Genomic DNA, 21,047 nt, shown 5'->3' with positions numbered 1-21,047 from the left:
CCAAAGCGACTTACAATTGCTATATATGTCAGAGGTCGCACGCCTCTGGAGCAACTAGGGGTTAAGTGTCTTGCTCAGGGACACATTGGTGTCTCACAGTGGATTCGAGCCCGGGTCTCTCACACCAAAGGCATGTGTCTTATCCACTGCGCCATCGCCACCCCAGTAGCACTGTCTTAAGTATCTTACATCAAGGACAATGCTGTTAATTACTCTTTCCATTGCTCAGTTTATCTGCAGTCCTCATGCCTCTCTTCAGCAAGACTACTGCATGTTCAGACACGTAAGCAGGGACCCTGGGTAGGTCTCTATAATGTTTTAAGGTATTGTAACTGTGACTTTAATTGCCTACTGCATGTAAACTCTCGGAGGTTCCACAGGTGCGATTAATTGAAAAAGGACAAAAAACATTGGTTAAACCCTTTCCACACACACACACACACACTCACCTTTCGTCCTTTGGGACCAGGTATACCAAACCCATCTCGTCCATCTTCACCCTGTATACACAGGAAACTTCTCAGTTTGATCTAGGCTAAACTGCTGACATACAGTAGATTGATCGGTAACACTTTAGAATACTGTTCCATCATTAATGAATAACTACACAAGAGTGAGTAATGCAATATTAGCACTCTAGTAACTACTAGTAACTAACAAGAAACTCTGATTAATGAATTAGTAAGTAATAGTGCTTAGTTGAATGTGGTAGTTCGCTATTAGCTAATCAGTAACTATTATTGTTTTATTCCTACCTAAGAACTACTAAGAACTACTGTATATAGGTTCATAATTAATATGAATAATACATAATGTATAATTAATTCTGAAGTGAAGGGCATGGTAACCCACTAGTAATGACTCAAGTATTACCAAATAATTAGTAATTTGGTAATAATTGAGTCATTACTAGTGGGTTACCATGCCCTTCACTTCAGAATTAATTATACATTATAATACATTAATACATTAGGAATTACTAATTATTTGGATTCGTATTCTAAAGTGAAGATCGTGATAACTCCCTAGTAATTACTGAAGTCATTTTAAACATTTGAGGTTTTTGTAAGGTTTTGGTTAGTAATTCATTTTGCTAGATTTGATAACACTTAAATCATTACTAGTGGGTTACCGTGATCTTCACTTTATAAAACTGATCCAAATAATTAGTAGTTTCTTCAGAAGGATGTAGTAACACTTGAGTCCAAAACCTTACATATATTTCAAAAGCTTAGAATGACGTCAGTCAGTATTAGGGAGTTATGATACTTTTCACTTTAGAATACTTTAGAATACTGATCCAATTAGTTAGTAATTCCTATAGAAGAATTTGATAATTCTTGAATCATTACCAGTGGGTTACCATGATCTTCATTTTAGAATTAATTATACATTATGCATAATTCACATTAATGTAATTAATTATGAACCTGTATACAGTAGTTCTTAGAAGTTCTCCAGGAGATATAAAAAAATAGTAGTTATTGATTAGCTAATAGTGAACTACCAGAGCGCTATTACTTACTAAATCAATAATCAGAATTTATTGTTAGGTAATAGTAGTTACTACAATGTTAATAGTGCATTAGTGACTTGTTCCTGTGTAGTTATTCATTAACAAAGGATCAGTATTCTAAAGTGTTACCGATTGATCTGATAAATGATCAATGTGCTATATGTTTTAATATGGTAATGTTTATAACAATTCAATCTATTTGTGACTGTTTTATATAATGATGCTGTTATTAACATTTTTGTTACAATGTATGAAATGTATTTGGTATGACTGGTGCAGACTTTGACTTCTCACTTACAGGCTCCCCACGGGGTCCCAGGGGTCCGACGACACCTTTAGGTCCTGGCTCCCCTGGTTCACCCTTTAGAGTGAATGAGAAAAAGTGAATCATAATTTTATAAATAATAATGTATAAAAGGTGCAATGGTCATACATTTAACAGCTGAAAGAGCACCCTAATCCTCACACTAATGCATTGAAACAAAAATGCGAGTTAATTTCCTCTTCCCAAACTGTATAAATACAAACTCCCCAGAAGCTTTGCTTTCAGTTGACACTGAGATGTTTTCTTTAAAACATTTCTTAAGCTTGCCAATGGTAACTGGAACATGAGAGTGCAACTGCCTTGCAATGAATTGCTAAATGTTGTTAAAGATAACCAGTACCTTCCGGCCAACGGCACCTCTTCTACCCTTTTCTCCAGCAAGTCCTGGCAGTCCTCCTGGCCCCTAAAAATATATAAAATAAGATGAAAGCTTTCAACATAGAAACCAGTATATATATATATATATATATATATATATATATATAAATTTTCTTTGTGTGTGTGTGTGCAGTATTGTCTGCACACAAATGGTCATTATTATGGATGCAATCATCCTTTTAGAAGCATAAAAATCAAGAAAAAGAACATGCTTGAACATCTCTTACCCTTGGACCAGGGTTTCCATCCTCTCCTCTTATACCAGGTGCTCCAATTGGTCCAGCGGGACCCTGAATCAAGTACAGATACGCAATATTTATATTACATATAATATATATTTTCCCTTTGATTATAACATTGATCGTTTTATTTCAAGGCAGGTGTGCATATTTGTACATACACAATAAATAAATGTAAGCAGACTGTAAAACAGATTAATTCATTATGTATGCATATACAACACCTGTCTTTTGTTTTGCACAACTACTTTTTTTTTTTTGCAGCTGATTAATTTACCCGAGATCCTCCAATTCCTGTCTCTCCTGGTAAACCATCACTTCCTGGCCTTCCAGGAGCACCCTAAAAATACAATAGGGCCATCAATAACTTCAACAACTTCAAATGAATAAAAAACAACAACAACTGTTTAACCCATAAACAACAGCTCTTGATGAATCTCCGTGAGAGTGTTAAAATAATGTAAATTTTCCTCAATGGCATGAAATAGTTTATATTTGTACTCACCGCTTGACCAGGAGGCCCTCTTCTACCATCAGGGCCCTTTTTCAAAAAAGAAGGTGAATAAGATTATGAACAGAACATCTGTCATTCAACATCTGTCAATCTGACATCTGTCATTCAACATTTCATGGATCTTACACATAAAATTTCAAATAATGTTTTGGCATAGACAACATGGCATAAAATTGATACAAGTACTAATCTGAATAGCTGTCAAAGCTAATTCAGAAATTTCTTCTTATCTCATAACAGTTTTCTTTTAACTCTTTAGATTCTAAAGATATGATTGAGCTGTTTTGGGTTTTTAAGAGATTATTTATGAACTGATTGAAAGGATCTTAGCCTATTCATTGCTGCTGGGTAAGATAGAAAAGACATTCTCTTTGGCCGAGGAAGCATACCCGTCTGCCTGGTTCACCAGGTCCTCCTTTATTTCCGTCCACTCCTGGCTCTCCCTAAAGAAAACACTTCAATGCTTCAAAAATGCTTCAAAAACTTAAAAAATGCATTACAGTGTGGATTTTACTCACATAGACACAAACACACATTTAATGGGACACATTAACAAAATGTGCAGCAACTACTACTATATGTAAAGCTTGGCCAAGTCTTAAAGTTTGACCATGACCAGAAGCTAAAATTAAATGTAACGAGAAATAATATTTTAATCAAATGATAAGTAATTAATAAAACAACTTCTATGATTTTTAATTAGATTATATTGCAGAACTGCAAACAAAGCTTGATATGAAGCTTGGTATTTTACAATATTGATGCGTGAACATGTGCTACAGTCCTGACCAGAAACAATCAAATAAATAGAAGAATCTACCAGAATGACATACAGTATTAACTATGTTAAAAAAATAAATAATGGACCATACCGGTGGGCCAGCATCGCCTGGATCACCTTTTGGTCCCCTCTGGTTGTTGTCTATTCCTGGGATGCCCTAAAACAACAACAGCATCAACCTTACTTATTGAAGGAAGATATACTCATTCTAAATTAAGTCAAACCCTTGAGTAAATAAGAGAGCAGACATATCTGACTATGTATATAATACATACGGGATCACCACGGATTCCAGTCTGACCAACATCTCCTGACTGGCCTTTGGCCCCTTTAGGTCCCTAGAAACACACAAGAAAGATCAGATAAACTATATTTATTTATTTTGAATATATTCCTCATAACCCTACCCACAACTATATTCTACATGATTTACCCTTTGGCCAGGGTTTCCTCTATCTCCTGGAGGACCAGCAATGCCACTTGTTCCCTGAAAGACAACAGCAGATTTTAATTGGCATATGCAAAGATTTGTACAAACTATTGTACAAGTGATCACTAATAACAAAATAAAAAATAGCTGACCTCCTCTCCATTGATTCCATCTAAACCAATCTCTCCAATTTCACCCTAAAACAAAACAAATGCTATCAACTAAACATATTTGTATGTTAATGTTAATCGTGGTAATATATTATTATTTACTATGACATGATTACAAAAGTGTTATATATAAGGAGTTCTTACCTTTTCACCATTGTATCCTCGAGATCCCTAAATAAAGTAAAATAAATACATTGGATTAGTCACATAATATATTTTAACCATAATGTGCCTTAAGTGAAATTTAGTTCAACTTACTTTAACACCTCTTTGACCTGGGCATCCTTGGAATCCTTGAGTTCCATTTACACCAGGTGGACCTCTCTCTCCCTGATAAAATATGGATTATCGCAATCATGAGAAACAACATGCCACATACACAATTTTTTTTTGTCAAAATGGTTGCCGTCTCACTAAAAGATACACACTGATTTAATGACAACAGCAAAGTTTCAGGTTGTTCATGATGAATTCTTATGTTGATGATTGATATGGGGTAGGGAGATAAATGTATTGTAATTGTGAGCAAAAACATTAAAATAAATAGAAAATAAACTCCAGTGTTGTGGTTTAAATTCATGAACTAACACATGCATTCCGAAACATGTTACCGTAAAACTAGTATATGTATGTGCAAAGGTATGTACAGGATCTGTCCATTTATTAGCTAGTGCATGCAGGAAAATCAATGTAACTTTATGTGTAGTGCAATGGTGGTCAGTAACGGAGTAAAACTTCTTCGTTACTGCACTTAAGTAAATTTTTCAAGTATCTGTACTTTACTGGAGTAGTTTTATTTTGAGTAACTTTTACTTTTACATCACTACATTCCAAAGCATAAGATCGTACTTTTTACTTCACTACATTTCATAAAACATATCGTTACTCCTTATAATCTTTTCAATGATTATACTATTATAATATTCTTTTCAATGAACCAATTTTTCAGTGAAACTGGTTCGCAAATCGCAACAAACGATTCATTCACGAATTGGAATGATCCGATTGCAGCTGTTCTCGAGTCGACAACTCACTGATTCAAATTATGCGCATAGAGCGAGTCTCCAGTGAACTGAACTCACAAGTAAACACTGGAGATCTTGTGAGCGCCCGCGCGCGCAACTGATGCTGCTAAAAGTAAGTTACTAATGTCGAATTTTAGGATTAATTATTGTAACTGAAAATCATATTTAAGTCAAAACTGTCAGTTGTTTGTGAACTAAATCTGCTATAAAGGGTGATCTATTTAAGCCCACTGAAATGCTTGAATGCACACAGATCAATGTCAGTGTCTCTATGTTTCAGGTCAAAAAACAAAACATTAAAATAACACAGATTAAATAAAATAACTCATGCACGTTCATATTCCCCGCTGCTGTAAAGTTAGCAGTTTTATTAAATTGCTATGCATTTAGCCCTATGTGACGTCTGTTTTTATATAGTTTATCAACAGTACAAATTTTTATATTGTTTAGATCATCGAGCCGAGCAGACAGATATGAATGTTTATTCATAACTATACTGAAAATAAGTAAATATTGTTAGCTAATGCTAACTGTCTAGCTAACAAGCTTGCTGGTGCTGTTGAGGAAATTTTTTGATATAAAGTCCAAATATTTTTATTCAGCCACCTAGATAGATTCCATCTGATGTAAAAAGAAAGGATGTGATGTTCAGAACACAGTAACTATAGTAATTATCAGAGTGTGAAGTGATGCCCTCTTGGGGCATTTGGCCAGGGGTGTTTTTACACCACAGACAAGGTTTGAGAAGAACAAAATCATGAAAATATAATTATATTTTCCTTAAAATGCTCTTCTTTTAAAACACTTTCTTTCTTACTGGGGAAAATTAGACGGTCAAATCTGTTTTCTCTCAGGTACATCACAGTGTAAGCTTCACAGTGAACATCACTACATCACTCTTATCAACGTAGTCCATATCAACAACAAATATATATATCTTGACTCCATATAGTGGTCATTTTGGGAAAATTACTGGTATTTTGGGCAGTAGGATTATAAAAATGTGCTAATATAAAATTTAATTAAGTAGTCTACATAAAATTGCTAAATAAATCTATCAGTACTTTTTTACTTAAGTACATAAAAAAATGAGTACTTTTGTACTTTCACTCGAGTAAAATTTAAAAAGCAGTACTTTGACTTTTACTGGAGTAATATTTTATTATACGTATCTGTACTTTTACTCAAGTACTTGATCTGTGTACTTTGTCCACCACTGGTGTAGTGAGAAAGTGGGCAATTACAAACTATTGAGAAGGTAGATGTTGAATCATAGACAAATGTGAGTGAAAAAAATATGCCTTTTAAATATTTATATATATTCATAGTAGATAATTAATACATGCTTACCGGACCACCTTCATCACCAGGATGTCCTCTCAAGCCTTGATCACCAGATCGACCCTATAGGCAATCAAACTTTGACATGAGTAAACACTGATACATTTCATTTTTATTTTAATCTGTGTTGTAGTGTAAAATATGTTGCTTCTGCAAAAATTAATTTGACCTTTGGTCCAGGAACACCAACAGCACCTCTGTCCCCTCTCTGGCCATTACACTTGCATGGAACAGAACAGCATTCCCGCTCAGCAATGTTATCCTAAAAAAGAGACAACCAAAATAATATTAGACAAACACATTCAGCTGTCTTTGTCATTGTAGTAGGCCATCCATTAGTGAGCTTATTTGACTGAGCAGTTAGGACAGTTCTCACCAGTTCTTCCAGAAGTTCATAATCCAAGTCCATGAGGTTGACACGCAGAGGTCGTGTGTACCTAAAGCCACGGCCAAATTCCAAGAGAACCGCATCCTCAAATCGTGGCACTCTCTCCAGGGCAACAAGGATGAAACTACTGACACCTTAAGAAAAAAATATTAAAATGTTTGTAGTAACATGTTGTGAGATATCTAAATCATCATCAACAACAAACATAAGTATTGGTGAGTAGAGAAATAAAGAAACTGAACATACAACCTATCGATTTTGGAGTATGAAGTAATGAAATTCATCAGACATTTTCATATCTATAATCACAATTACTCTTACCAGCTGAACGCATCAGTTCAACTCGCTCTTTCAGGATGTTATACTGGACATCTAATCCATCAGTTAAGTGGATCACAACCTTTATGGGTGTAAAACAGCAATTAATTTCATTTTTAATACAAATAATTGTTTATAAATATACAGAGATCCAGTACATACAATATGGTTAGATTTTGAGGTTAAAATTTGCCCTGAATGAAAAGGATGTACCTTGACACTATTTGAAGGCTGACTTTTGAATCTATCAGCATAAGCTTTGATTGTGGCACCATTTAGAACAAAAGGTCCACGGTTTCGGAGGGCCTTGAAGGGCTCAATAAGCTCTGTGTATCTGTTGGTGAAGTCCAGTTGAAAAGGTTCAGAGGCAGAGTCCATTGCTAGCATGCCCACTTGTATTTGGGGAACCTGGTCAGAAGTGCAGCTGATGGGCTGCATCTGGGTAATGCGTTGGAGAATAGTAGCCACCTTCGTCTCTAATGTTTTCTGAGCAGCAAAGATGTTCTGTGCAGCCACATCAAACCCCACAAGAACATCCAACTTGCATTCTGCCAGAAACAGAATTAAGAATTAATACAAATTGAGAGTAAACCTCTGTTTATATCACTTAAAATGTACTTTCACTTTATAAAAAACCTTAAAAACCTTAAAAACCAAACCTCTTGTGGCATTCTTTACTCCAGTGCACAGTCCTATTCCTTTCACCTCATCATCCAGTGTTTCCAAAATCTGCTCATTCAGTTCAGAGAGCTCTTGGAAGGTGCTGGCTCGGGCCACTGTTGTAGCTTCACTGCCCAAATTATTGAGCTCATCCTCAATATCACCCACCCCAACAGCATAGATGCGCATACCACTGGCTTTGAGAGCTAGTGCCGCTGATTTGCTGTCATCCCTTGACCGTCCACCAGTGACTACCATCAGGATCTGTGGAATTCCCTCATCCTTCCGACTGCCTCTTTCTTTGACAAAGTGTGTTTTATGAACATGGCGAATGGCATTTCCTGTTTTAATTTCCCGACCTCCCTTGTACTCGGCTCGAGCTATGGCATTAATAATGTCATCCTTGTTTTTGTAAGTATTGAGGTAGAACACATCGGTCACATCTGTAGCATACTGTGCTAGACCAATCCGAAGATTGTCTCTCTCAGTGAAGAACAAGTCAATTAAATTAAGAATAAATTCCATGACCTCTTTAAAATTGTCCCTGCCAAGATTGATTGAGCCATCAACCAAAAACACAATATCAGCAGCCTTGGCCTGTGGGAGCCCAGGACCTAGGGGAAATCAGAGAAAATTAAACATTTATGTCCTATAATTATATACACACCATGTAAACTATGTCTAACATAACAATGACATTAAAGCTCTAACTACCTTCAATGTCAGTGGAAGTCTCCTCTATAATCGGACCTAGGGGAAATCAGAGAAAATGAAACATTTATGTCCTATAATTATATACACACCATGTAAACTATGTCTAACATAACAATGACATTAAAGCTCTAACTACCTTCAATGTCAGTGGAAGTCTCCTCTATAATCGTTCCATTAAGTCTGGCTATAAACGTGCTCTGTATGTTCGGAAGATTTGGGAAAGCAGCCACCTGCAGGACGTCATCAGCAGTGGTAGTAATCTGTGCCAGCTGTCTTGGGTCTGCATTTTCTGCACCAATTCCTATACAATTGACGCGAGAGCCTTTGAGAAGTGGGCCATAAGTAGATACATCGGAGGTTGATCTTCCACCAGTTAGCACAACTAAATGCTGGGAAGCCTGTGTTAGACGTACCCCAGCAGATGCCTGGAGCTCGTTTCGAATTACATACTTTATTGCCTCAGCTAGATCAGGACCGCGTCCACCCATATGGCGCAATCTCTTAATTGCAGAGATTACAGATTGCTTGTTGTCATGAGAGTTCAAAGAGAATTCAGTTTTAGGCCTTTCACCATACTGCACAAGAGCCACGCGAACTTGGTCAGGTCGTACATCAAGCTGATCAACCACTTTCAACATAAAGTCACGAATGTGAGCAACACCGCTTTGTCCAACACCATCAGAGCCATCAATGAGGAAGATGATGTCCTTTCTTCCAAGACTGAGTGGGACTGATAAGAAACAAAAATGAACAAATTTACTAATAAATTTCTGCATAATCTATTAACCCTCTACCGCATGGTGTTGCCATTTGGCAACATACACTTTGTGTTCATTTCCTTGCCACTGTCTCTTTAAAAGAACATTCTCGTTTTTTTGTTGGAAAGAGAAGACCTTAGTTTAGCCAATGATGTGCTTTGGTTAAGTCACATGATATGGGTTTTTGTTTCTGTGGCGCGATTTCTGACAGACTGCCATCTCTTGTCAGTAGTTGCTGAAAGCAAACTAAAACGTCAGTAACAAACAAGGACCAGCCCGTGTCACATGCACAAAAAAATCATAAAGATCACCTCAGATAAGTTATAATGACATATTCACTACTCAAAAAAGTTTTTATGGAATTAGTTTTTGGTAAATCAATCAAATGTATGTGTTGCCAAGCGGCAACACTGTGCAATAGTGGAATGATATTATTGCAATAGTTAAGCTAGCTAGCAAGGTCAGCTGCAATCTGTTAAGCTGTAACAATAACAATATTAATACTAGTGATATAATTTTGATAAGTTGTATGTTAATGGCATGTGTATAATGGATACATCTAATTTAAATGGCAATTTTACTTCTGATTAGATATGAATACAGGTAACATTACATTAGTGAGCCACTGGCCTACCATGGTGTCTCAAAAAGGCAGATGCAAGTATCCTGGCTGTAAGGGCATTGTTAGGATGAAATGCACCAAATGTGAGGTATACCTGTGTCTCACCTCTGGAAAAAAAAGTTCATAGTCTTCCTCTCATAAGACTGCGTAATGTTGAATTTTCATGAACTGCAGTGTTTTTGGGTTTATGCCAGTGTTTTATGATACATGATATACTACATTTGTTTTAATTTTATAAATTTGAAATTTAAATAATTCAAAGAATATAAAGCATTATTCAGCTAAGGAGAATGGAATAAATAAAATCAGAAGTTGTTGGAAAGTATGTATAAGGTTATAAGTACTGTGTTAAAGCCTACACCAATTGAAACACCAATTGAATCACCACAAACATTTCTGAGGAAAAATATTATCTATAAGTAAACTTACACTTATTCTAAGTTAGATCCACTATTGTATGTTGTTGCCGGATAGCAACAAATCATAAAGTACCTTAAAATAATATTTTTTTCCCAATTTTTTTTTTACAGCACTTCAAGTTAAGCCATTCCAAGAAAAGAAAAAGAGTAATTTTTTTTTATAGCTCTAACATAATGTGTGCGGTAGAGGGTTAAAGCTATGTGCATGTGTAAAAGTAAACATGACATGATTAAATTTGGCATCAAATGCTCTGCTAATGTGGATTAACCTGAAATAATGGTTGTAACACAGGCAGAAAAAATGGTATACCTCTAGGCGTAGGAGGGGCCGAAATTTCATCTCTGGTCATGCTACTGACTTTGGTTAAAAGCTGTTGCTCCACTCTTGGAAGTTGCTGGAAGTCTCTAATGGTGTATGTTAGTTCTGGACTAAAGGAAATTAATTTTAGTTCCTCTTCATCAGCATTATGAGCTCCAACTGCTAAGGGAGCAACACGGCTTGACTTCAGTTGGTTTGCAGGGCCAGACACATCATCATTTGACTTTCCTCCGGTTACCAAGATAAGAAACTGGGGCACACCCTCTTCTACACGGCTTCCGGCTGATCTTTGATAGATGCTCTTTGAAACGTATTCCAGAGCTTGGCCAGTGTTAAGCTGATTGCCACCTTTGCTTCTCATTCTTCGTATTGCCTGGCGAACTTCCTCCTTTGTGGAGTGCTCATTGAGAAGAAACTCCAGTTTGGGATCATCACTGTACTGCACAACTGAGACTCTCACATTGTCTAGACCCACATCTAACTTCTCCACCACTCGCTGAACCATGTCTCTTATGGCAGGGAACTCACTCCGCATCTTTGTTGTGCCATCAATAAGGAAAACAACATCCCTTTTATCTCCTCGAGGTACAGGTACTGGAATTACAGTCTCTATGTTTTTGAATAAAGAGATGAAAATTGGACATAAAAATTAATATAACAATAATAAACAGATCTTAATTAATACACAAATGTACCTGACAGTCTGACCACAGGCTTCAGAAACTGTGGTGCAAATTTTGTACAGAATTCTCAATTCTTCAATTCTTAGTTCCATGCACATGTCAGGTATATTCAATTAGTTTAAAAAAGGACTTTATCAACTGAATATGTTTTGCTGCTCTGAGTTGCTTTACACAAGATGAGATGATGTAAGCACTTGTTTTATTAATGTCCTATCAATGTTGTAAATTTAAATGTAAATATGAGTTAGATTGGTATCTTTGTCCAATTATTTTAATGCATCTTGTCATGAGTACTGTGTTAAGGACACAGTGTTAAAAAACTTTAACTGTTTGTGCTATTTTAATTTATGTGAGCCTTTGACCATTGCAGCAGGTCTGGCTGTTTCAGTGTGTCCCACCATGAGTGCTGTGTTTTGCTGCTGTGTAAAGAATGTCTTAAAAACAAAAGTTGACGGAGAAGCTGACCATACTTAATGTTTTCTTTTTAGCCACAGTCCATTGTATATTGCATGCAACAGTGGAAAGCAGTGGAAAGCTCTTTCTTGATCTAGTTTTTTCTTAAAAAAATCTGATTAGCAGGCTTTATACAATTTCTGAGAGCAACAAGAATAAGTTTTCCTATGCAAAAATGTTAATCAATCATAACAGTGAAAATTGAAGTCTTAAATAAAAGACAGCAGCAAAACTGAGCATTTGAATCTTATGGTTAGAGACAGGGTGGAAAATGGTTATGTATTACTAAATTATGATTGTAGTGCAACGAGTGACTATAAACAGGCTTTTAAGGAATATAATAAAATGTATGTCATGAACACTTTCAGACCTTCACAGGCATATGTTTTATGCTATCACTGTTGAAAAGATCAACATAGCTGGTGATATTCATTTTGCATTTTAGATACTGTTCCCAGCATAGAATGCTAGTGTTTCTAGCAAGCTTCTTGACTATGTTAACAACAGCAAGACTTCCTTGGTCAACAAGCAATAAGTGATAGACCATATTGGATAACCAATTTCACAAACTTAAAATTTAAAACAGAACTAAGTTTAAGAACTATGTTTAACCACCAGCTGGGCCACATATCAAAAGGTAAGTTGGGAATGGAAATTCATTCTGGTCTATGCTGGCCTTTTCAGCAGCATTACCACATCAACCCAAACCCAATTATGAAATTATTGCAGTTACCTGGAGGGTATTCAGGGCGCAATTTGGCCAAGTCCTCTCTAGATAGCTCTGTCAGGGTGGTGATGAGTGTGTCCTGAATTGTATATAGTCCAGGCAAGTCATCAACTGTGTAGGCAAATCTGGGGACATAGGATGTCATCTGCAGTTCCTGAGTGTCCACGTCTCTTGTTCCTATGCTAAAGGGGACGACTCCTGACTTTTTCAGTGCAGTTGCAGTTGGTCTTATATTGTCTGTTGCTTTTCCTCCTGAAATCACAACAACAAATTGTGGAACTCCCTCCTGTTTCCTTCCACCACGTCCAGAAGCCAGAACTTCACGACTAACAAAGTCAATGGCCCGACCAAGGTTACGCTGTCTCCCCCCTCGTTGTCGGAGTTCTTTAATGCCATTTAGGACACCTTCTTTGGTCCTGTGTGAGTTGAGGTATATGTCTGCATACGGGGAATCTCCATACTGCACCACGCTTACTCGGATCTTGTTCTCGCCAACATTGAGGTTCTCCACAACTCTGCGCACAAACTCCTGGATAATTGGGAACTCTCTGCCAACACCTTCAGAGCCATCAATCACAAAGATGATGTCCTTCTTGGGTCCTTGGGTCTCCGCTAAAACGAAAAAAAAAAAGAACAAAAATCTGATTTAATATCAGATGTTGCTGACTAGATGAGGGCCAGTCTGTATATACAGCCACCAACAACAACTTGAATATAATTACATGAACTGTACAACACTTTGTTTCAGATCGGTGAACATGACTAATTTTAATTTGATTCCACTACCTAATGGTAAGACATTGTATCAGCAAGTTTTGTATCATCATTCTGTATTTTGTTTCCACCTGGAATTGCCAGATGTGCAAGGTGTCATTTTCAATTGAACTTAAAACACTGCAACCATGATACATTGCAAACTTGGAGAGCAACCATAGTAACATATGTTTTATATGTGACCCTGGACCACCAAACCAGTCATAAGTAGCATGGGTATATTTGTAGCAATAGCCAACAAAACATTGCATGGGTCAAGATTATTGATTTTTCTTTTCTTTTTTTTCTTTTATGCCATAAATCATTAGGATATTAAGTAAAGATGTTCCATTAAGATAGTTTGTACATTTTCTACTGTAAACACATCAAAACTTAAATTAAGTAAGTAATATGCACTGCTAATATGCACTGCTAAGGACATCATTTAGACATCCTTAAAGGAGATTTTCTCAATATTTAGATTTTTTTGCACCCTCAGATTCAAGATATTCAGTTGTATCTCAGCTAAATATTGTCCTATCCTAACAAGCTTATTTATTCAGCTTTCAGATGATGCATAAATCTCAATTTTGAAAAATGGAACCTTATAACTGGTTTTGTGGTCCAGGGTCACACACACACACACACACGTTTATTTTTTGTGAAAAGTGGGGATATCCCATAGGCGTAATGGTTTTTATACTGTACAAACTGTATGTGCTATTGCCCTACACATACCCTACACCTAAACTTAGCCCTCACAGGAGACTGTACATTTTTACTTTCCCCAAAAAACCTCACTCTGTATTTATTTATAAGCGTTTTGAAAAGTGGGGTCATGGGTCAATGTCCTGAAAAGTAACCTTCACCTTGTTATACGTGTGTCATACCTGTGTCATTATACAAATGTATGTCCTCATTTGTCACAAAAACGCGCGCACACACACACACACACACACACACACACACACATATATATATACACATTTATATACATACATACACATGCATGCGGTTCCCTAAGGTCATACATTAGCAGGGTGGTTGTCAAGGTGCTGTAAGGAGGCTGTATAATGCTTCTTTATGACTGAAGTAATAGAACCATACCATAGTTTCTATGATATAATGGTCAACAGATACGATGTTGGACCCTCCATTAGTGAAATTATTGCTCATTTTTTTGAACCAGAAGAAAACAGTACATCTCTCCTTAACAAGCCACAAACTTTTAGATAACATTTGTGGTTTTAGCATGGTAGAGCATAATATATGTAAAAAAAAAAAAAAAAGTTTACCTAAAAGGAACTACAGCAAAACTTACCTATTACTGTAAATTTCTTACCTATTACTGTAGTAGTGATGGGCGTGTGCTCTACAAGCACTGTATTAATGTTAGTGAAAAGCTGTTGTTGGACACTGGGAAGGTCAGCAAAGTCACTCACTGAGAGTGAATAACTAGGCTCATGAGAGATCTTCTGCAGTTCCTTGCTGTCTGAGCCCCTTGACCCTATCCCAAAGATAAGCACTCCCAGCTCCTTCAGGGATGAGGCCGGTGTGTCAACATGATCAAATGATCTTCCACCACTCAGCAGAATCAGTAACTGGGGCACACCTTCTGTACGTCTGCTTCCAGAGGAGACAGTGAATACATTGTCCCTCACGTACTGCAGAGCTGCCCCTGTGTTGAGGGGTCTCCCTCCTTTGTGCCTCAGACCCCTGACTGTTTCAAGAATGTCTTCCTTTTTTGAGTAAGTGTTAAGATAGAACTGGGCCTCTGGATCTCTGCTGTATTGGACCACTGATACACGGTCTCTGTTCTCAGACACAATCAGTCTCTCCACCATCCTTTCAACAAAGTTGCGCATTGCAGGGAAAGAGCTCCTAGTGCCATCTGAACCATCCACCAGGAACACTACATCCCTCTTTCGATCAGCTATGGGTAATGAAATGAAACACACAATCACGTGAGCACTCGGCATCTGATATTGTCTGTTGTTGTATGCGTGCTCTAGCTGGCAACTGCAAACGGGAAATGACTCTCCCGTCCTTTAAGTTATTTTACAGCCAATCCAACGGCCAAATGTTAGTCCCGTCTGCTATAATAACACCTCGTTTTAGTCAGAGTAAAACTACCTAAAGTTAATGAATATGAAGCCATGAAATAAGGGCTAAATTTAAAGGTTATATTTGTCAAAAGAAAAAAAAACTTTGCCTACAGCAAACCAACGAGTGAATGAACAAACACTTTAAAATTTAACAGTCCTTAGAGTTCAAGCCCTTGGCTTTTTAGCCTAATTTCCCACGGCTCTGCTCACATGCAATGCTAACTTAAACTGTTCAGCGTCTACTGCATGCTTTGTAAAGAAGGGCCCAGTGTCCTACTTTCTAGAGGCGTGCGGGAATCTGTCTTACCAGGCACAGTAGTTGTCATCGGTTTGACTTGACCAAGCACGTTGTTGAGGGAGCTGGTAAACTGCTGTTGGACACTGGGAAGGTCAGAGAATTCATTGATGGACTGTGCGTAAGTAGGATCATTGACAATTCTCTGCACCTCTCTGATGGAATTTCTGGTGCCGACGCCAAAAATCAAGATCCCGCCCTGTTTCAAGGCGGAGGCAGGTGTATCTATGTTATCGCTTGACCGTCCTCCACTGAGGACGATGAGAATCTGAGGGACACCCGCTTGCTTTCTACTCCCCGCAGAGGCGGTGAAGACATTGTCACTCACGTACTGGAGAGCTGCCCCAGTGTTGAGGGGTCTCCCTCCTCTATGCCTCAGACCTCTGACAAAGTTCAAGATCTCCCCCTTTGTTGTGTAGGTATTCAGATAGAAATTGACCTCTGCGTCTCTACTGTACTGCACTACGGAAACACGGTCTCTGTTTCCATCTATGTTGAATTGCTCCACTAATCTTTGCACAAAGTCACGCATCGCTGGGAAAGTATTTCTAGTGCCATCTGAACCGTCCAGCATGAACACTACGTCCTTTCTGGGTATGGCGTCATCAGCTAGGAAAAGAAAACGGCATCATTAACACCAGGACATTTCAAAACATGTTTAGAACGTCACGTTAGTTCACGACCTCTTTAACTACCAAAGCTGCGAGTAATCAACAAGGCACAGCCTGTCAGCTAGCTCACGTTAAGTTCTGCCATGCACATACCGGTCAGAGTCGGGGAAGTTGGAGTGACGGGCATTGCAACATCCTGGACAGAGGCCAGCAGCTGCTCTTGGACATTTGGGAGCTCACTGAAGTCGGACACGGACAGAGCATAACTGGGGTCGTATGAAATTCTCTGCAATTCTCCGCTATCCGAGCCCCTCGATCCTATTCCCCAGATCAAGACGCCAAGCTCTTTCAGAGAGGAGGCTGCTGCATCGACACTGTCAAAAGACCTTCCGCCGCTAAGCAGGATCAGTATCTGCGGCACCCCCTCCAGCCGCCTGCTGCCGGAGGAGGCAGTAAAGACATTGTCTCTGACGTACTGGAGAGCTGCCCCCGTGTTGAGGGGTCTGCCTCCTTTGTGTCTCAGGCCTCTGACACGGTCAAGAACGTCTTCCTTTGTCGTGTAGCTGTTCAGATAGAAATGGACCTCAGCGTCTCTACTGTACTGTACCACAGAAACACGGTCTCTGTTGGCCTCTATGTTGAATTGCTCCACTACTCTTTGCACAAAGTCACGCATAGCTGGGAAAGAATTCCTAGTGCCATCTGAACCGTCCAGAAGAAACACTACGTCCTTTCTGGGTGTGGTGTAAACAGCTAGGAGGGTGGAAAAACAGCACCATTAATGCCAAGTAATGTCAATAACGTTCATTAACCTTCAGAATGTCATATCAGTTCACCACATCATTAACAGTGTAAGCTCTGGCTAACATTACCACTGCGCGTAAAAATAAAGGTACAACAAAAAGAAAAGAGAAAAGAAAAGAAAAAAGGGGGGGCCTTAAGTAAAAAGACGAGACACAGCGTACTATAAAGTTCTGCCATGCACATACCGGTTACAGTTGGTGAAATTGTAGTGATGGGAATTGGAACAGCCTGGACAGAGGCCAGCAGCTGCTCTTGGACTTTTGGAAGCTCACTGAAGTCGGACACGGTCAGAGCATAATTTGGGTCGTATGAAATTCTCTGCAATTCTCTGCTATCAGAGCCCCTCGATCCTATTCCAAAGGTCAAAACTCCAAGCTCTTTCAGAGAGGAGGCTGCTGCATCAACACTGTCAGATGACCTTCCCCCGCTAAGCAAAACCAGTATCTGCGGCACACCCTCCAGCCGTCTGCTGCCGGAGGAGGCGGTAAAGACATTGTCTCTGACGTACTGGAGACCTGCCCCCGTGTAGAGGGGTCTGCCTCCTTTGTGCCTCAGATCTCTGACACCGTCGAGAATGTCTTCCTTTGTCGTGTACGTGTTAAGATAGAAATGGGCCTCTGCGTCTCTGCTGTACTGGACCACAGAAACGCGATCTCTGTTCTCAGCTATGTCCAATCTCTCCACCATTCTTTGCACAAACTCTTTCATTGCTGGGAACCCATTCCTAGTGCCATCCGATCCATCCAGCAGGAAGACAACATCTCTCCTCTGCCTACGGCCCTCAGCTAAGAAACAACAGTCATGGGTCAGATGGGGACATTGTAAGGGAAAAAAGGCATATTGCATTACACAGTAGAAGCTTTTCCATTAATCGTGCTTTCTGTGTTTTTCAATATCATCTCACCTCGCGCAAAGTTTTACAACTCAGGAAGAAATACATTTCCTTTTGCAACTCATTAGAACTACAGGTAAAGTAAAGCACACCTCACTACAAACATAAAAGCTGAGAGGAAGTAGAGGAAGCATGTTTGTTTTTTTCTTACCTATCGTCGTGGTAATGGTAGACGTGTCCTCTACAAATACTGTGTCAATGTTGCTGAAAAGCTGCTGTTGGACACTGGGAAGGTCAACAAAGTCACTTACTGAGAGGGCATAGCTAGGATCATGGGAGATCCTCTGGAGCTCCCTGCTGTCTGAGCTCCTTGACCCTATCCCAAAGATAAGCACTCCCAGCTCCTTCAGGGATGAGGCCGGTATGTCAACATTATCAAATGACCTTCCACCACTCAGCAGAATCAGTAACTGGGGCACACCTTCTGTACGTCTGCTTCCAGAGGAGGCAGTGACTACATTGTCCCTCACGTACTGCAGAGCTGCCCCTGTGTTGAGGGGTCTCCCTCCTTTGTGCCTCAGACCCCTGACCGTGTCAAGAATGTCCTCCTTTCTTGAGTATGTGTTAAGATAGAAATGGGCCTCTGGATCTCTGCTGTACTGGACCACGGACACACGGTCTCTGTTCTCAGACACATTCAGTCTCTCCACCATCCTTTCAACAAAGTCGCGCATTGCAGGGAAAGAGCTCCTAGTGCCATCTGAACCATCCAGCAGGAACACTACATCCCTCTTTCGCTCAGCTACGGGTAATGAAATGAAACACACAATCACGTGAGCACTCGGCATCTGATATTGTCTGTTGGTGTGTGCGTGCTCTAGCTAGCAACTGCAAACGGGAAATGACTCTCCCGTCCTTTAAGTTATTTTACAACCAATCCAACGGCCAAATGTTAGTCCCGTCTGCTATAATAACACCTCGTTTTAGTCAGAGTAAAACTGCCTAAAGTTAATGAATACGAAGCCGTGAAATAATGTCTAAATTTAAAGGTTATATTTGTCAAAAGAAAAAAAAAGCACTTTGCCTAAAGCAAACCAACAAGTGAATGAATAAACACTTTAAAATTTAACAGTGCCTAGAGTTCAAGCCCTTGGCTTTTTAGCCTAATTTCCCACGGCTCTGCTCACATGCAATGCTAACTTAAACTGTTCAGGGTCTACTGCATGCTTTGCAAAGAAGGGCTCAGTGTGCTGTTTTCTAGAGGCGTGCGGGAATCTGTCTTACCCGGCACAGTAGTTGTCATCGGTTTGACTTGACCAAGCACGTTGTTGAGGGAGCTGGTAAACTGCTGTTGGACACTGGGAAGGTCAGAGAATTCATTGATGGACTGTGCGTAGGTAGGATCATTGACAATTCTCTGCACCTCTCTGCTGGAATTTCTGGTGCCGACGCCAAAAATCAAGATCCCGCCCTGTTTCAAGGCGGAGGCAGGTGTATCTATGTTATCGCTTGACCGTCCTCCACTGAGGAGGATGAGAATCTGAGGGACACCCGCTTGCTTTCTACTCCCCGCAGAGGCGGTGAAGACATTGTCACTCACGTACTGGAGAGCTGCCCCAGTGTTGAGGGGTCTCCCTCCTCTATGCCTCAGACCTCTGACAAAGTTCAAGATCTCCCCCTTTGTTGTGTAGGTATTCAGATAGAAATTGACCTCTGCGTCTCTACTGTACTGCACTACGGAAACACGGTCTCTGTTTCCATCTATGTTGAATTGCTCCACTAATCTTTGCACAAAGTCACGCATCGCTGGGAAAGTATTTCTAGTGCCATCTGAACCGTCCAGCAGGAACACTACGTCCTTTCTGGGTATGGCGTCATCAGCTAGGAAAAGAAAACAGCATCATTAACACCAGGACATTTCAAAACATGTTTAGAACGTCACGTTAGTTCACGACCTCTTTGACTACCAAAGCTGCAAGTAATCAACAAGGCACAGCCTGTCAGCTAGCTCACGTTAAGTTCTGCCATGCACATACCGGTCAGAGTCGGGGAAGTTGGAGTGACGGGCATTGCAACATCCTGGACAGAGGCCAGCAGCTGCTCTTGGACATTTGGGAGCTCACTGAAGTCGGACACGGACAGAGCATAACTGGGGTCGTATGAAATTCTCTGCAATTCTCCGCTATCCGAGCCCCTCGATCCTATTCCCCAGATCAAGACGCCAAGCTCTTTCAGAGAGGAGGCTGCTGCATCGACACTGTCAAAAGACCTTCCGCCGCTAAGCAGGATCAGTATCTGCGGCACCCCCTCCAGCCGCCTGCTGCCGGAGGAGGCAGTAAAGACATTGTCTCTGACGTACTGGAGAGCTGCCCCCGTGTTGAGGGGTCTGCCTCCTTTGTGTCTCAGGCCTCTGACACGGTCAAGAACGTCTTCCTTTGTCGTGTAGCTGTTCAGATAGAAATGGACCTCAGCGTCTCTACTGTACTGTACCACAGAAACACGGTCTCTGTTGGCCTCTATGTTGAATTGCTCCACTACTCTTTGCACAAAGTCCCGCATAGCTGGGAAAGAATTCCTAGTGCCATCTGAACCGTCCAGAAGAAACACTACGTCCTTTCTGGGTGTGGTGTAAACAGCTAGGAGGGTGGAAAAACAGCACCATTAATGCCAAGTAATGTCAATAACGTTCATTAACCTTCAGAATGTCATATCAGTTCACCACATCATTAACAGTGTAAGCTCTGGCTAACATTACCACTGCGCGTAAAAATAAAGGTACAAAAAAAAGAAAAGAGAAAAGAAAAGAAAAAAGGAGGGGCCTTAAGTAAAAAGACGAGACACAGCGTACTATAAAGTTCTGCCATGCA

General features: G+C 39.7%; 1 protein-coding gene across 1 annotated transcript in view; it reads right to left on the bottom strand.

Moving 5' to 3' along the window:
* The window catches only part of LOC306875622 (collagen alpha-3(VI) chain-like), a 34,596-nt gene that overhangs the window by 10,267 nt on the left and 3,282 nt on the right, over positions 1–21,047 (bottom strand). Inside the window, exons 5-34 of the mRNA XM_079426308.1 lie at positions 20,217–20,816; positions 19,465–20,061; positions 18,392–18,982; positions 17,534–18,133; positions 16,698–17,297; positions 15,946–16,542; positions 14,876–15,466; positions 12,787–13,392; positions 10,909–11,526; positions 8,936–9,529; positions 8,800–8,835; positions 8,085–8,699; positions 7,639–7,973; positions 7,429–7,507; positions 7,096–7,241; positions 6,889–6,981; positions 6,729–6,782; positions 4,612–4,683; positions 4,498–4,524; positions 4,336–4,380; positions 4,187–4,240; positions 4,029–4,091; positions 3,845–3,910; positions 3,362–3,415; positions 2,964–2,999; positions 2,736–2,798; positions 2,447–2,509; positions 2,182–2,244; positions 1,815–1,877; positions 450–500 (exon numbers count right to left, since the gene is read on the bottom strand). Of these exons, the coding sequence (XP_079282434.1) occupies positions 450–500; positions 1,815–1,877; positions 2,182–2,244; positions 2,447–2,509; positions 2,736–2,798; positions 2,964–2,999; positions 3,362–3,415; positions 3,845–3,910; positions 4,029–4,091; positions 4,187–4,240; positions 4,336–4,380; positions 4,498–4,524; positions 4,612–4,683; positions 6,729–6,782; positions 6,889–6,981; positions 7,096–7,241; positions 7,429–7,507; positions 7,639–7,973; positions 8,085–8,699; positions 8,800–8,835; positions 8,936–9,529; positions 10,909–11,526; positions 12,787–13,392; positions 14,876–15,466; positions 15,946–16,542; positions 16,698–17,297; positions 17,534–18,133; positions 18,392–18,982; positions 19,465–20,061; positions 20,217–20,816 (8,072 nt within the window). The remainder of the gene's footprint in view (positions 1–449; positions 501–1,814; positions 1,878–2,181; positions 2,245–2,446; positions 2,510–2,735; positions 2,799–2,963; positions 3,000–3,361; positions 3,416–3,844; positions 3,911–4,028; positions 4,092–4,186; positions 4,241–4,335; positions 4,381–4,497; positions 4,525–4,611; positions 4,684–6,728; positions 6,783–6,888; positions 6,982–7,095; positions 7,242–7,428; positions 7,508–7,638; positions 7,974–8,084; positions 8,700–8,799; positions 8,836–8,935; positions 9,530–10,908; positions 11,527–12,786; positions 13,393–14,875; positions 15,467–15,945; positions 16,543–16,697; positions 17,298–17,533; positions 18,134–18,391; positions 18,983–19,464; positions 20,062–20,216; positions 20,817–21,047) is intronic.

This window comes from Barbus barbus, assembly GCF_936440315.1.
Source record: "Barbus barbus genome assembly, chromosome: 10".
In the NCBI taxonomy this organism is placed as follows: Eukaryota; Metazoa; Chordata; class Actinopteri; order Cypriniformes; family Cyprinidae; genus Barbus; species Barbus barbus.
This window is presented reverse-complemented; position numbering and strand designations above follow the sequence as displayed.